Raw genomic sequence first — 17827 nt, 5'->3', positions numbered from 1 at the left:
AAAACATGTGACATCAGTGTTTCAGATGGTTGTTTAAAACACACTTGTTTTTATGCCTGGCAATCACTGAATGATTGAGAGTTTTTTAATTTGGGCACTAATCCATTTGGTGCTGGACATTATGGGGGCGATTCTCCAAAATGGAGCCCATTTCACGACGCCGCGGAACAGGCATAGGGCCAACCGATTCTGTCTCCCACAGGGGGCCATCATGGCGCGGGAGCGGTTCAGGCCACTTCAGCCTCCCTCCCCAGTGCTAAATGGGCGCCGTGCCAACCCACGCATGCACAGTTGGGCCGCGCCAACCTGCGCATGCGCGGGGGACTTCTTCTGCGCGGCGACCCCGACTCAACATGGCGTCGGTGTTCAGGGGCCGGCCGCGCAACAAAGTAGGCCCGGGGTGGGGAAGAAGCCGGCCCGATCGCGGGCCAGACCCTATCGGAGCCCCCCCCCCTCCCGGTGAGAGATCACCACCCCAAAAGCTGGCCCCTGGCCCTTCGCGCAGATTTCCCACCGGCAGCGACCAGGGGTGAACGGCGCCAGTGGAACTCTGTTGTATCCGCGCGGCTGCTTGGCCCATCCAGGCTGGAGTATCGGCGGCCCCGCCGATTCCAGTGGCCCACGGCCAGCACCGCGTCAAACGCGCCGGCGCAAATGACGCTGATTCTCTGCACCTCGGAGAATCGCGCGCCGGCGTCGGGGCATTGTAGCGCAGTTGCGGCGAGTCTCCGGCCCGGTACGGGGCTCGGAGAATCGCCCCCTATATTTGTGTGGATTTGTTATCATCTTATTCAGACTAATTGTGAACTTAGCTTTAATAGATGGATTTCTCTTAGATTACTGGGATCTTCTGCTGTGAATTTCCCCCTATATGTTTTGTTACCCTACGGATCAATGTTTAATTGCTACTTTGCTAGTCAATGACGAGCTCTTTTCCATAGTGCACTGGTTAATGTTATATTTTTGTGCTGTTTTTGCTATTGTTCTCATCATATTTGTGAAACACTCAAATTATTTTTTTTTCGAAAAAAATGTTCTCATTTTAGATTGTGGGAACCTTTACCCAAATTAAAATGATAAATAGATTTATATTCATCAGGTCTGCACTTGTATAATCCATGGATTCTGTAAACCAGCAGAAGCGCTAATTTTTCATTCTCTTTATGGAAGCTTTGGGTGAAACCAAACGTAAAATTCCAAATTACGTGCTTCTATAGAAACTTGTTACACTTATAAGAAAAAATTAGCTAAATATGCAGTTCTACAAATTGCCCCTCACTTTCCAGAAACAAAAATGAATTATGACTTAATGATCCAGTATTTCTCTTTAACAGGAATTCTAAATGATAACTGCAATGATACTTGCCATCCCAATGCCAAGTAAGTGAAACAAATCTAATTTCAGTTTTCCTTACAGCTCAGCTCTTGTCGGAATAATGCAAATAGCTGCAATTCCAGTGTTATTATTTTTATGAATGTTGGAACAGGGGCCCAGGTTTTGAATTTATGCAGATGTTAATTCATTGCTGAGGCAGCAATGAGGTAACATTCTGAAAATGTTTGTACTACATCATGATGATGGGTGAAACATCTGGTCATATTATGGGTTACATTTCCAGGATATCTCCCACACATAGTGCACTTCCTGGTACTGAACAATAGAAACACAACACAGCATTCCAAAATATCTCTGTAAAATCACTGCTATCAGTGGTGAAAAGCCATAAATAAAGTCCCGTGTGTAAACTGACAATAGAAAAACAAGCTGAGTGTCTGTGTGTTTTAGTTGCCTTCCAGGGTCACCAGGCTCTGTGGCCTCCTGCTCCTGTTCTGCTGGCTACACTGGAAATGGAACCTACTGCTCAGGTACGACTATGAAATATATCTGTTGTCGGAAAAGTCAAAGCAAAGTGTACGGACGGGATTCTCCAACCCCCCGCAGGGTCGGAGAATCGCCGGGGGCCGGCGTGAGTCTCGCCTCCACCGGCTGCTGAATTCTCCGGCGCCAGGGTTTTGGTGGGGGAGCTGCTGGCAGCGCCCCCCGCGGCGATTCTCCAGCCCACGATGGGCCGAGTAGCCGCCCGTTTTCAGTGGTCCCGCCCACGTAAATCACAACAGGTCCTTACTGGCGGTTCCTGGCTGCATGGGCGGCCTGCAGAGTCCTCGGGGGGGGGGGGGGGGGGGGGGGGGGGGGATCTGGCCCCGGGGGGTGCCCCACGGTGGCCTGGCCCGCGATCGGGGCCCACCGATCCGCGGGTGGGCCTGTGCCGGGGGGGCACTCTTTCCCTCCGCACCGGCCGCTCTCAACCTCCGCCATGGCCGGTGCGGAGAAGAACCCCCTGCGCATGCGCTGGGATGACGCCAGCACACGCTGGCGCTCCCACACATGCGCCAACTCGTGCCGGCTGGCGGAGGCCCTTCGGCACCGGTTGGCATGGCGCCAAGCCCTTCCACGCCGGCTGGTGCGGCGCCAAACTCTCCGCCACTGGCCTAGTCCCTGAAGGTGCGGACAATCCCGCACCTTCGGGGCAGCCCGACGCCGGAGTGGTTCACGCCACTCCTTAGCGCTGGAGTGGCCCGCCCCGCCGGTTCGCGGAGAATCCCGCCCAATAAATCCAAACAGGGAAAATGTTTTGAAAGAAATGTATTGAAATTTTACAGCGCTTTTCATAACCTCAAGCCACCCCAAAGCACTTTAGAGCCAGTTAGGTACTGGCACATAGTCACCCTTCTAATGAAGGAAAAGCAACAGCCAATTTCCACATGGCAAGATCCCACAAACAACAATATGATAATGACCAGATAATTTTTCCAATTAAGGGGCAATTTAGTGTGGCCAAACCACCTACCCTGCACATCTGTGGATTGTGGGGTTGAGACCCACACAGACACGGGGAGAATGTGCAAACCCCACACAGACAGTTACCCGGGGACGGGATCAAACCCGGGTCCTCGGCACCTTGAGACAACAGTGCTAATCACTGTGTCACCGTGCTGCTCTAGATGATCTGCTTTAGTGATGATGGCAGCATAGGATTTAGGAGCAGGGAGAGGCCATTCAGCCCTTCAAGCCTGATTCACCATTCAATAAGATCATGGCAGATCTGGCTGTGGTCTCAACACCGCTTGTCTACACCCCACTCCTTGACTCCCTTTAATCAAAGATCTATCCAACACAACCTTGAATATATTCAATGACACAGTCTCCACAGCTTTCCAGAGTAAAGAATTTCACATAATAATAACTCTCTAAGAGAAAAGATTTCTCCTCCGCTCCATCTTAAAAGGGAGACAGACCCCTTATTCTTAAAATGTGTCCCCTGGTTCAAGTCTCCCTACTAAGAGGAAACATCCTCTCAGCATCTACCCTGTCAAGTACTCTCAGGATCTTCCATGTTTCAATAAGATTACCTCTCATTTTTCTAAGCTCCAATGGGTATAGTCCCAGCATATGATAAGCCTTTCATTCCTGAAATGAGTGGAGTGAATCTTCTCTGAACTGCTTCCAACACAATTGTATATTTTTAAAAATAAGGATTGAACATCGAACCCCAGATGTGGTCTCACCAAGCCCTGTAGAGCTGCAGTAAAACCTCCTTTTGTAACCCATTTCCCTTGAAATAAACAACATTCCATTTGTCTTCCTAATCAATGGCTGTACCTGCACACCAGCTTTTTATGATTCATGTACCAGGACATCGGTCACTGTGTATCACTGAGTTCTGCAATTCCTCTCCATTTTAAGAAAATATTGCTTTTTGACCCTACCCACCAAAGTAAACAAGTTCACATTTTCCCACATTGTACACTAAGTTTTTGCCCACTGATTGTACCTGTCTCTATCGCTTTGTAGCCTCTTTGCCTCTTCGTACCAATTTACTTTCCTACCTATCTCGGTGTCATCAGCAAATTTAACTACCATACATTTTATCCCATCATTAAGTTACTGATATAGGTTGTAAATAGTTGAGGACCCCTGCACTGATTCCTGTGGCACTCCCCTACTTACAGCTTTCCAACCCGAAAAAGAACCATTAAACTATACTCACTGCTCCCTGTTACTTATGACATCAATTGATTTCCTCCCCTCCTTTTCCAAAATCTGACTAAACCCTAACAACACCCCCACATAACCCCCACCACATAACCCCCCCCACACAACTCCACCCCCGTCCCACATAACCACCCAGATAATCCCCTCTCCCCATAACCCCTCCCACCTCATAACCCTCCCTCCCCCATAACCCCCCCCCACATAACCCCCCCATAACCCTTCCCCATAACCCCCCATAACCCTACCCCCCATAGCCCTACCCCCCTCTAACCCTACCCGCTCTAACCCTACCCCCCTCTAAACCTACCCCCCTCTAACCCTACCCGCTCTAACCCTACCCCCCTCTAACCCTACCCCCCTCTAACCCTACCCCTCTAACCCTACCCCTCTAACCCTATCTCCCTCTAACCCTATCTCCCTCTAACCCTATCCCCCTCTAACCCTATCCCCCTCTAACCCTATCCCCTCTAACCCTATCCCCTCTAACCCTACCCCCTCTAACCCTACCCCCTCTAACCCTACCCCTCTAACCCTATCCCCCTCTAACACTACCCCCCTCTAACCCTACCCCCCTCTAACCCTACCCCCTCTAACCCTACCTCCCTCTAACCCTACCCCTCTCTAACCCTACCCCTCTAACCCTACCCACCTCTAACCCTATCCACCTCTAACCCTACCCCCCTCTAACCCTACCCCCTCTAACCCTACCCCCCTCTAACCCTACCCCCCTCTAACCCTACCCCCTCTAACCCTACCCCCCTCTAACCCTACCCCCCTCTAACCCTACCCCCCTCTAACCCTACCCCCCTCTAACCCTATCCCCCTCTAACCCTACCCCCCTCTAACCCTACCCCCCTCTAACCCTACCCCCCTCTAACCCTACCCCCCTCTAACCCTACCCCCTCTAACCCTACCCCTCTCTAACCCTGCCCCTCTCTAACCCTACCCCCTCTAACCCTACCCCCTCTAACCCTATCCCCCTCTAACCCTACCCCCCTCTAATCCTACCCCCCTCTAATCCTACCCCCCTCCAACCCTACCCCCCTCCAACCCTACCCCCCTCTAACCCTACCCCCCTCTAACCCTACCCCCCTCTAACCCTACCCCCCTCTAACCCTACCCCCCTCTAACCCTACCCCCCTCTAACCCTACCCCCTCTAACCCTACCCCCTCTAACCCTACCCCCTCTAACCCTACCCCCTCTAACCCTACCCCCTCTAACCCTACCCCCTCTAACCCTACCCCCTCTAACCCTACCCCCTCTAACCCTACCCCCTCTAACCCTACCCCCTCTAACCCTACCCCCTCTAACCCTACCCCCTCTAACCCTACCCCCTCTAACCCTACCCCCTCTAACCCTACCCCCTCTAACCCTACCCCCTCTAACCCTACCCCCTCTAACCCTACCCCCTCTAACCCTACCCCCTCTAACCCTACCCCCTCTAACCCTACCCCCTCTAACCCTACCCCCCTCTAACCCTACCCCCTGTAACCCTACCCCATCTAACCCTACCCCTCTAACCCTATCCCCCTCTAACCCTATCCCCCTCTAACCCTACCCCCCTTTAACCCTACCCCCTCTAACCCTACCCCCTCTAACCCTACCTCCCTCTAATCCTACCCCCTCTAACCCTATCCCCTCTAACCCTACCCCCCTCCATCCCTACCCTTCTATAACCCTACCCCTCCATAACACTAACCCCCTATAGCCCTAATCCCCCATAACCTGACCCCCCCCATAACCTTACCCCCCCCCATAATCTCCTTGCCACCCTCCCTCACCAACACTCCCTTGTCACCCCCTCTCGTTATCCCCCTCATCACCCCTCCTCGTCACCCCCCTCGTCACCCCCTCCTGGACAACGCCCTCATCACCCCCCATCGTCACTCCTCCCTCATCACCCCATTCGTCACCCTCCCCTCGTCACCTCCCCTCGTAAAAAAAATAAAAATAAATCAATTATAAGGAAGAAAGAAGTTCATGCTGCATGAAATAGTTTTGCACAATTGACTTTTTATAACAAACGGCAGCACGGTAGCACAGTGGATAGCACTGTTGCTTCACAGCTCCAGGGTCCCAGGTTTGATTCCCGTCTTGGGTCACTGTGTGAAGTCTGCGCGTTCTCCCTGTGTCTGGGTGGGTTTCCTCCCGCAAGTCTCGAAAGACGTGCTGTTAGGTGAATTGGATATTCTGAATTCTCCCTCTGTGTACCCGAACAAGTGCCAGAGTCTGGCAACTGGGGTCTTTTCACAGTAACTTCATTGCAGTGTTAATGTAAGCCAACTGGTGACAATAAAGGTTATTATTAATATTAAACTGCCCAGGAAAGAAGAAAGCAAAAAATAACTACATCTGTGTAACAATTTTCAAAAATTCAGGACGTTCAAAGTACTTGATAACTGATGAAGTATTTTCTGAAATAATAATAATAATAATCGCTTATTGTCACAAGTAGGCTTCAATTAAGTTACTGTGAAAAGCCCCTAGTCGCCACATTCCAGTGCCTGTTCGGGTAGGCCGGTACAGGAATATGAACCCACGTTGCTGGCATTGTTCTGCATTACACGCCAGCTGCTTAGCCCACTGTGCTAAATGTAGTCACTGCTGTAATGTTGTAAAATTGTCAGCAACATTTTGTACAACAAGGTCCCATAAACAGCAATGTGATACTGAGTAGATAGCCTGTCTTTTTTAGTACGAAGAGGAAAATGCTGGAGAATCTCAGCATGTCTGGCAGCATCTGTAGGGAGAGAAAAGAGCTAACGTTTCGAGTCCAATGACTCTTTGTCAAAGCTAACAGATAGAGTGTGGTGAATGTGATTCACACCGGATTGTAATCATGGAAGCAGCCCTCAAGCCCGGACGCCTAGAACTCGACCCAGAGGATGCAGAGGCTAAGGAAATCTTTTCCCATTGGCTGAGATGTTTTAAAGCCTACCTGGCAGAAGCCAGCACCGCCGGAACAACGGAGGAACAAAAACTCAGCCTACTGCACGCGAGGGTAAGCCACACAATCTCCACACAGCTAAATCTGGCCGGTTCTTACACCGCAGCGCTGGCAATATTGGACAAAATGTACGTTAGGCCCATTAACGAGGTTTATGCACGCCACGTGTTTACGACCCGCCGTCAGCGGCCTACAGAAACGCTAGCCGTGATTGTAAGGGAATTGAACAATCTTTCCAATGACTGTCATTATTAAGCCAAAGACTGCTAGAAAAGGGGGCCCAGGACTTAGACACTACTGTGGAGGCTGCTACCACTATGGAAATTTCCTTCCGCAGCCTCACCTCGTTTCCCGCGGACCCCACGACCTCATCGCGGACCCCCGACCAACAGTCCCCCCAAGCCTGTGCCGCACGGCCCCCCAGCTACCGCGCTGCCAAAGCCAGTTACTCTGCTGCCCCAGCCAGCTACTCGGCTGCTTCAGCCAGCCATTTCTGTGGCCAAAGCCAGCACCCACGGCAGCACTGCCCGGCCCGTAACGCGACCTGCAGCAGCTGCGGGTGAAAAGGACACTATACCAGAGTGTGTCTGGCAAAGAAAGTCCCAGCCTCTAACCCTCCCACGGCTCAAAGCACTTGTTCCCTGAATTCACAGACCTGCAGGCCCCGAAATGCTGCAGCCTGTAGGCCGACTCCGCCCCCACCCGACATGTGCGACTCATGGGGGCGGCCATCTTGACAATCCTCCTCCATGCGGCCGGCCATGTGTGACTCATGGGGGCGGCCATCTTGGGATCCATCCCCTTCAAACTCTGAAACTCACCTGGACGACTACGAACTCAGAGGGCAGTCATCACGGGGCCACTCCAGCACAGCTGATCGAGCCGCCGACTACCCGCAACTCAGCGCAGTCATCCTGGATCAATCCCGCCCCAAGCACCTACGAAGTTCGATGGCGGAGGTCCAGATCAACGGGTACAGCACGCCATGCCTCTTTGACTCCGGGAGCACCGAGAGCTTTATACATCCAGAGCTGGTAAGACGCGTATCCCCTCCCCAGAATTGCAGACATGGTTAATCAGATCGCCCAATATCGGCTATTTTCCACGGTGGATCTGAAGTCTGCATACCACCAGCTCCCAATCCGTCCGGAGGACCGCCACTACACGGCATTCGAGGCCGATGGCCGCCTCTTCCATTTCCTCCGGGTCCCTTTCGGCGTCACTAACGGGGTTTCGGTGTTCCAACGAGCAATGGACCAAATGGTAGACCAGTACAGGCTGCGGGCCACGTTTCCGTATCTGGACAATGTTACCATCTGCAGCAGAACCACGACGCCAACCTCCACAGTTTTCTCCAAACGGCACAGAAATTAAATCTCACTTATAACAAGGAGAAATGCGTTTTCCGCACAAACAGTCTGGCCATCCTCGGCTACGTCGTGGAGAATGGAGTCCTGGGCCCAGACCCGGACCACATGCGCCCCCTCTTAGAACTCCCCCTCCCTCATTGCCCCAAGGCCCTCAAACGGTGCTTGGGGTTCTTCTCATACTACGCCCAGTGGGTCCCTCAATATGCGGACAAAGCCCGCCCACTCTTTAAGGCCACACGATTTCCCCTGTCAGCTGAGGCACGCCAGGCCTTCAGCTGCATCAAGGAGGACATCGCCAAAGCAGCCATGCGGGCGGTGGATGAATCCACTCCCTTTCAGGTTGAGAGCCACGCCTTAGAGGTAGCTCTAGCAGCCACTTTAAATCAGGCAGGGAGGCCCGTTGCATTTTTCTCCCATACCCTATCCGCTTCAGAACTCCGACACTCCTCAGTCGAGAAGGAAGGAAAAGCCATCGTGGAGGCTGTTCGTCACTGGAGGCACTACCTCGCAGGTAGGAGTTTCACCCTCATCACCGACCAACGATCGGTTGCCTTTATGTTTGACAACTCGCAAAGGGGCAAAATAAAAATGATAAAATCCTTCGGTGGAGGATCGAACTCTCCACCTATAGTTACGATATTAAATATCGACCGGGGAAGCTCAACGAGCCCTCAGATGCCCTATCCCGCGGGACATGCGCCAGCGCGCAGATCAGCCGTCTGAAAGTCATCCACGTTGATCTCTGCCATCCAGGGGTCACCCGGCTCGCCCACTACATCAGAGCCCGAAACCTGCCTTTCTCCAACGAGGAGGTAAAAGCGGTCACCAGGGACTGCCCGATCTGTGCAGAGTGCAAACCGCACTTCTATAGACCAGATAGGGCCCACCTGGTCAAGGCTTCTAGGCCCTTTGAACGCCTTGCGATCGATTTCAAAGGGCCACTCCCCTCCACTAACAAGAACATTTACTTCCTCAACATCATCGACGAGTTCTCCCGATTCCCTTTTGCCATTCCATGCCCTGATATGACCTCCCACACAGTCATTAGGGCCCTGCATAGTGTCTTCACCCTGTTCGTTTTCCCCAGCTACGTGCACAGCGACCGGGGTTCGTCCTTTATGAGCGACGAGCTGCGTCAGTACCTGCTCGACAAGGGCATCGCCTCAAGCAGGACTACCAGTTACAACCCCAGGGGGAACGGGCAGGTGGAGAGGGAGAACGCGACGGTCTGGAAGACCATCCTACTGACGCTCCGGTCTGGAAGACCGTCCTACTGACGCTCCGGTCTAGAAAACTCCAAGCCTCCCAATGGCAAGAAGTCCTCCCAGACGCGCTCCACGCAATCAGATCCCTCCTCTGTACAGCTACAAATCAAACCCCTCACGAGCGACTCTTCATTTTTTCTAGGGGCACTACCACGGGAGTCTCACTTCCGGCGTGGCTGAGGACACCAGGCCCGGTCCTCCTGAGGAAGCACGTCAGGGGGAACAAAACTGACCCCCTTGTTGAAAAGATGCACCTCTTCCATTCCAACCCTCAGTACGCATTCGTGGAGTTCCCGGACGGTCGCCAGGACACAGTATCCCTTCGTGACCTGGCACCCACTGGATCCAGCCCCACCCCCCCCCCCCCCCATCCCCGCTGAGGAACCCCTTACCCCGTTCCCTATGCTGCTGCCCCCTCGCGCCCCCGATTCCGCAAGCTCACCCCACCGGTTCCACGCGCCAGAACCAGCCCGCCCCCAGTCTCCGGTCGAGCCAGAGGTGTATGAAGTTCGGACGAGACCCGCCCCGGAGTCTGCCATCGTGCCCCAGCTCTCAACACCCACACAGCCACCGCAAGAGGCTGCAACCCTGGTGCTCAGCAGATCGAAAAGAACAATTCATCCAGCGGACAGACTAACTCTGTGAGCCACCATCCCCGCCGGTCTCGATTTTTTCACAGGGGGCGAATGTGGTGAATGTGATTCACACCAGATTGTAATCTGTATATACATGTGTCTGTATTGTAAGTGCAGTTGCACTACCTGTCCTCCAGGGGGAGTAGCTCTGGGAATGCTCGAGTTGTAAGGGGCTTCTCCCTTGGCTCTGCCCAGGACTCCTCCCCCGGAAGCTGCTGTATAAAAGGTCAGTGCCACATGGTCAGCCGGCCAGTTCACCGAAAGTCCAATGGCTAACCGGCTGGCTCTGTTGTGACTATATTAAAACCACTATTCTAATCCTACAAGCACGTGTCCGTAGAATTGTTGGTTCCAACACAGAGAAAGTGGGAAATATTTATAAATGTGTTAGCTTTGACAAAGAGTCATCGGACTCGAAACGTTAGCTCTTTTCTCTTCCTACAGATGCTGCCAGACTTGCTGAGATTTTCCAGCATTTTCCCCTTCGTTTCAGATTCCAGCATCCGCAATAATTTGCTTTTTTCCTGTCTTTTTTAGTGTTGTTGATTGGGGTAGAAATATTAGCCGGGACACCAGGGTCAGCTCCCAAGATCTTTAAAGCGTGTCATGAGATATTTTACATCCACCTGACTGGGCAGACAGGACCTTGCTTTTAGCATCTCATCCAAAGGTGGCACCCCGGACAGAGCAGCACTCTCTCACTACTACACTGGAGTGTCACCCGAGATTTTGCACAACATTCTCTGGAGTGGGATTATGAAACCACGCCCTCCTGATTCAAAGGCAGCAACCCCCGCCCCCAATTTAACCTATTCGCAGTACACTATATATCTTCATAAATTAGGCTTGTTGGAAACTGCACCAAATAAACGTATTCCGCATCTGGTTAAGTGGTACTGCCATCCAAAATAAACCTGACAGTCTGTCTGATATTATGATCCGCATAGAGGCTGGTAACATTTAAAGTAAGATTTGAATTCCCAGTGATTGACTTAAAGGAATCGCACAACAAGATTTCAAATTTTAAGACATTTACTATAGGAAATAAACGAAAATCAACATCAACTAATCATCATTTAGTAAACAAATGATACACTAAACACAGAAAAGATATTCCTTATTAGTTTCTTAACACAACCAATAAATCCAACCTGCATTTATACATTACTGCATGCTTTCTGCAGAATTACAATCTTTACAGGACCCAGTGCAAGATTACTTTCAGCTCCAATAGGCTCACTACTCCCCGTTTCGCTTAGTAGTAACATCCAGTGACCCTTTCCCTCAGTCTTTGAGAAATCCAGAACCTCATTCCGATGATTCCTTCCCTGGTCACAACAGGACAAATTTATCCAAGAGAAAAAGCTGGAAAATCTCAGCAGGTCTGGCAGCATCTGTAGGAAGAGAAAGTAGCAAACGTTTGAGTCCAGATGCTGCCAGACCTGCTGAGATTTTCCAGCATTTTCCCTTTGGTTTCAGATTCCAGCATCCGCAATAATTTGCTTTTATTTAGGACAAATCTATCCTTTTATTTCCATGTGTTCCAGCTCTTTGACCAGAGAACGTCATCTCACCCACATTCTGTCCATTAGCCAACAGTGAACGCAACCTTTTTCCTTCCACTGATCACAGCAGCTGCTCTTTCTCTCTCCCTACAGAACACTCACTTTCTCTATCCAAATCTCTGACACAGGGGGTGGAATTTTATAGCTCTGTCGTGATGAGGATGGAGCCACAAAATGCGGCATGCCATTCAAAACGCCATTGACTTTGGTTGTCCCAGAAGATCCCGCTGATAGGAGAAGCCGTAAAATTGCAGCCAGTAAGCGTACAATAACAAGGACGCTACGATCCTTGCCAACAGGAAAGGTTCCTCGCAGATCGGGGCGCCATTTGTCTGGCAGCCCTGATCTTTCCCCCACCCCCTTTCAGGTCCCCCATTCTGTTTTAACCCCCACTTACCCCACCAACTTTGGGGAGGCCTCAGAAACCCCCCTCACTCTCCCCCCCCCCCCCCCCCCCCTCTACTTGCCAAGGCGTGACCACTGACTGTGCCAACCTGGCACCTGGGCAGCCTGATACCCTTGCAGTGACACCCAAAAATCCTGGTGGTGCCAGGGTGGCTGTGCTAGGTGGGCAATTCCTGTCTGGCAGTGCCATGGTGCCCAGGTGCAAGGGAGAGTTCCAGGGTGCCACCTTGTCCTGTACCCAGCCACCCGGGGGTCTCCAGTGGTCTGGCTAGGTCTCTCTAGCGTGGCCGGTGAGTCACGGGCACTGGGTGAATCCGGCGTCTGGGCGGCATATTTAAATATTCAGATCTGGATCTTGCCCAATGAAGGTGAGATCAGATCACATCAGGCGGAGCGAGGCGACTGACTCGCGTAAGGTTTCACACCCCGATTTGGGGCACATGCGCAATTCACCTGTTGTGCCCAGATCTGTGCTGGGTGCAACAGGGTTGCTGAAATACACCCTACCTCTTTCTTTGTTTTTAGGTGCTAAACCTGGCTCATGCATTTCAATAGCACTTGATGAGCATCCTGTACTCCATGGTAACCAGGCCTCACTGGTTTTACATCAGGGAGAACACATAGTAGATCACAATTATAAGAGGAAGAGATAGGTTGGCCAGGATAAAATTGTTGCCTTGGTGGAGAATTCAAAACCAGGAGATATAGATTCAAGATAAGTAGCAGAAGGTGTAGAGGGGATATGAGGAAAAATCTCTTTACGCAGAGGAGAGTGGGAGTCTGGAATTCACTGCCCGAATTGGTGGTGAAGGCAGAGACCCTAAACTCTTTTAAAATGTACCTAGATAGGCACCTTTAGTGCTGTAAGCTACAGGGTTATGAACTGAGTGCAGGATGGTGGAATTAGAAAGGGTGCCTGGTGTCCTTGGGCTGGCATGGAAAAGATGGGCTGAACGGCCTCCTGTGCTGTAACATTTCTAACACCTGCTCCTCTTAATATTCCACTATAGCTTAAATTGAAGAGACTGTTTAAAACATAACCATCTTATAAAGCCTCACATTCAAAACATGGGATCTCTCTCTTTGGCCCTTAATACTTTATTACACAATAATAAGAAATTGTCATATCCCCATGCTTTGTTCATGAAACCTTTTGATTAATGGCACTAAAGCCAAAATGGCACTAGGGGCTTTTCACAGTAACTTCAGACTTGTGACAATAAAAGATTATTATTATTAAGACAAGGAAGCACCATGGAAAGATATGCCATGTTAGTACGGTGTTATCCGCGAGAATTTTTTATTTTATTTGACAGATAACAAAATCAGAAAACGGTGGTTTATTTTCTGTGTCTGAAAATCAGACGGTTCAGAGGAATAAGTCATAATTTGAGTCAATTTCCATTTTTCTGTTTACAGAAATCAACCTCTGTGAGGTTAATAATGGCGGCTGTTCGGTGTACTCCAACTGCACCAATGTTTCTGCAGGAGAGAGGACGTGCACTTGTCGTGAAGGTTACACTGGGGATGGGCTAATCTGTTTAGGTGAGCATGAAAATCAGACATGGTGAAAAGCAGAGAATTCAGTATTCTGGTCATATTTTCCAAACTCAGCGGCTTCCTCTTTATTTAAATTTAATTTCAAGTCTGATTGCTTTGAATAAAGAACAAGATGGAGGAACATACATGTTCTCGTGCATTCTGCCTGCTCATTACATTTTCCAACTGTGTATGGTATGGATGGGCTAAGACTCCCTCGTTGGCAAAATTATTCATCCATAAAACTATCCCTGGTGTTTGTTGTTTACAGCACAATGGGGGTGGATTTTAATCAGCACCTGAGTGTTGGGGATAAGCTGCTCTCAATAATTTGACAATCTCTATAATGGGCCTGGTGACAAGTTGAAAATGATCATAATAAACATAGAAAGGATATTAAAAAACTGTGCGTGATTGGTTAGATAGTGAGCCACACAAAATATCTATGAGTAGCTCCCATGACTGATTCTATATATTAAGAGTCCACTACAATGTTTTTATTGATTTATGTGATGTGGACATCACTGGCTCGGCCAACATTTATTCCTTGACCCGACTGGCTTGCTGGACCATTTAAGAGTCAACCACATTGCTGTGGATTTAGGAGTCACCTGTAGACCAGACCAGGTAAGGGTGGCAGGTTTCCTTCCTTGAACCAGATGGGTTTGTACGCCAATCATGGACAACAATAGATTTTTAATTCCAGTGTTTATTGGATTCAAATCACCACCTGTTGTAGTGGGATTTGAACCCCCAGAGCCCAAGAGCATTACAACTGTCTCTGGATTACTAGATCAGTGGCAATACTACTACACCTTCACCTCCACATGCTTGCATGTTGAGTTGGCAATTGACTGTACTATGGATTTGTAGATTATAGTGTATAAGTTTGGTTAACTTAAAAGTAGGTCGGCTGTGTTCTGGGCCAGGTGGTACTGGAATAAGGAAGTACTGCTTAAAATATTCTAAATTATTTACAACATTCCTGTCTGATGGTGATAGGAGTTTGGAGTTGGGGGGATCTCCAGATGGGTATATCCAGTGATTAATGGCTGTCAGCTAACTGGGTGGTGTGTAATTTGAGTCTAGGGGTGACCTTGTGTTTGGAATTTTGTATGTTCAATTGCCAAGCTGTCTGGGTGGCTGTATTGCCTTCCCTCCTGCCAGGCTAATTCCAAGGACAAGTTCAGTAAGTGCTGTCCTCACAGCTGCAGAGTTACGGGCCTTATCCCTGATCTTAGCTTCCTGCTCTTGCTGAACTTGCCCTCTGATTCATTGCTTTCTGGTGCAAACCTGTTTCTGATTCTGATTCCCTCGAGCCGAAACTGATCTCTCATGTTCAAGATTTAAACTTGGGCCCCAATTCGTTTAAACTGAATTGAGATTTTCCCATTCTGAGAGTGCATCCTGATACTCATCACCAGCACTTTCGTGGACATTGTGTAAGTGTGGAGGTGATGACAACATTCTACAAAGGATGATTTGAAGAACTATTCTCTAGGAACTATGTGGTTGTTTTTTAAAACATGATTCTCTTACTTCTGGGATTTACTTTGGTCCAAATCCAGGTTTCAAATGGAAGTTTCCTTATCTTTTAAGGGTTCCATGAGAAATACATTTGGACAATTTCAGGACAGTTCCTGAGTGTGCAGTATGGAGCTGCACAATCTAGTGAAAATAGGCAGAGAAACATAGAATATAAGAAACAGGAATAGGCCATTCAGCCCTTCAAGCCTGCTCTGCCATTCAGTGTGATCATGGCTGGTCCTCTATTTTGACACCATACTCCCACGTCCCCCCCCCCCCCCCCCCCCCCCCCCCCCCATACCCCTACACTATCAGGGTCTTTAACTTTCACTTAAAAAGCGGTCGCAGGTGTAGGAGCAAAATCGCTTGCCTTAACAATGCCAACGTATCCTAGCTGTTTGCTGCCACTTAGCCAAACCCAGACTATGCTGAATTACCACATGGTGAGTCGGATGGCAAGATCTGATAACAGGAAAAACATATTTTTGGCAGTTTGTTACTTTTATTTGTTCATGAGTTATGGGCACCGCTGGCATTTTTTTTTTCCAAGGGCAATTTAGCATGGCCAATCCACCTAACCAGCACATCTTTGGGTTGTGGGGGTGAAACCCACGCAGACATGGGGAGAATGTGCAAACTCCACAAGGACAGTGACCCAGGGTCGGGATTCGAACCCGGGTCCTCAGCGCCATAGTCCCAGTGCTAACCACTGCGTCACATGCCGCCCGACCGCTGGCATTTATTACTCATCCCTAATTGCCCTTGAGTGCCCCTCAGATGTTCAAACTAGCCAGAGCCAGTGGTCACACCTTTGGGAAAACAGGGTGCCCTCTAAAGATGCCTATGGAGAGCCCAAGCACTGATTCCCAGGAAAGTTAGAATTGAAGTCATGCTTAAGGTGGCAGTCTGAGTATACCAGTCATCAGTGAGGACAGCGGCACTCAGTTACCCCTTGTCTCTGATGCTTCATGCAGAGCATCACTCTATCCTTTAGAGTAGACATTAGAACAACGTGCTGGGACATAACGGCACTAACGGTAGAGACAGATTAGAGGCAGATTCCTCCAATATTTCTCCTGTGCTGTGCAGTATGACTGGAAATGCAGTTAGCACCTCACACATCTTCTGTTGCTGCAAAATAATCCTCTTTATTGGTGGCCCTCAAGACTCAGCATCTGTGCCCATCTCAGCATAACTCGGAGAGATCTGTGCCCTCCCATGGGAACTATCCAATGCTGTTCCTGCCGCCATCACCTGCTCTTGTTCACATGTAAAATGCACTTGACCATGTGACAAACCAATTGCCTGTATTGGGATCACACCGAGGTATTGTTTATCTGAGCTGGTGGGGGAGCACATGAGTCCTGTGCCAATACATTCTCAGAGTGCCCGACCTGTGGCTGCGTGATATTTAATTTTGTCACCGAGTAGCTAGGAGACACACAGTTCCCCATCACCATCGGGCACACATGCCAAGACCCGAGTTATCTCCAATGCCTCCTTCACCGAGCATGGAAGTGACCAGAGGACCACCTCTGGTGCTTCGTCTCTCCCTGGTGTTCTGTACTCTCTTCCGCAAGGGGTGAAAGACAAGACCTGAGGGTGGAAGCTGAAGAACATTTTGAGAGGGCCGAAAGACAGCATTTGTCGAGGGTCACTGTGAAGGATGGGTATGACATGGTTATGCGATGAGGATATAAGTGGGTATTAGTGATGGCTGGTCAGATGGGAATGTGAAAAGATGCTTCAAGAAAGAAGAATGGGTGAAACTCTGTTGGTCTGAGGACTGATGGAGAAAGCAGAGCAAAGGGGTTTATACTTGAAGGTTGCATGTCACTCACCTTTCCTTACCCGGTCAAGTTACAAAACTCCTGCTGCTAGTGTATGAGGAGTGAAGCACCAAACTCCTCTGCCACATCCAGTGTTCTTGTTCTGCACAGCCCATGGTGATAGTCTGCACAGCCCTCTTAAAGACCATCCAACGTAAGCCCACGTCTCCACCTTATCTCTGTAACCGAATAACCCTACCTAATCTTTTGGACTGTAAGGGGCAATTTTAGCGTGGCCAATCTACCTAATCTGCACATCTTTGGGTTGTGGGAGGAAACCCACGCAGACACGGGAGAAAGTGCAAACTCCAATTTCATCAGTGCAAGTTCTGGCTTTGCCAAACATATCCACAATGCTTCAAGTATTCCCCAACATGTCCTTTTTACACTTGCTGCCACTGTTTGGGGAATCCAGATATCAGAGGCAGTTGTTGCATTAACAAGGCACTAACAAGCATGTTGCTGATACTTCTGTTTTCCCAATGCACACCCAGACTTCAATAGAAGTTAAAATTCACCTAATTGTGTCAGTAATCTTCCTGTCTTACACTGTTACTGCTTAAAGACCACCATAGACATCAAAATCCATTCACTAGGTCTTGATTTACCCATAACCAATGTCACAGGAGGTTAACTTTAAGATCTGCTGAATTGTGGTAACTCGAGACTTACACGTGAGGCTTCCATTAA

The 17827-nt window shown here is 49.7% G+C and overlaps 1 protein-coding gene across 1 annotated transcript in view; it reads left to right on the top strand.

Moving 5' to 3' along the window:
- The window catches only part of stab1 (stabilin 1), a 324671-nt gene that overhangs the window by 202064 nt on the left and 104780 nt on the right, over window positions 1–17827 (top strand). Inside the window, exons 40-42 of the mRNA XM_038812582.1 lie at window positions 1335–1380; window positions 1787–1866; window positions 13662–13787. Of these exons, the coding sequence (XP_038668510.1) occupies window positions 1335–1380; window positions 1787–1866; window positions 13662–13787 (252 nt within the window). The remainder of the gene's footprint in view (window positions 1–1334; window positions 1381–1786; window positions 1867–13661; window positions 13788–17827) is intronic.

The sequence above is a fragment of the Scyliorhinus canicula genome, chromosome 11, assembly GCF_902713615.1.
Source record: "Scyliorhinus canicula chromosome 11, sScyCan1.1, whole genome shotgun sequence".
NCBI classification, from domain to species: domain Eukaryota; kingdom Metazoa; phylum Chordata; class Chondrichthyes; order Carcharhiniformes; family Scyliorhinidae; genus Scyliorhinus; species Scyliorhinus canicula.
This window is presented reverse-complemented; position numbering and strand designations above follow the sequence as displayed.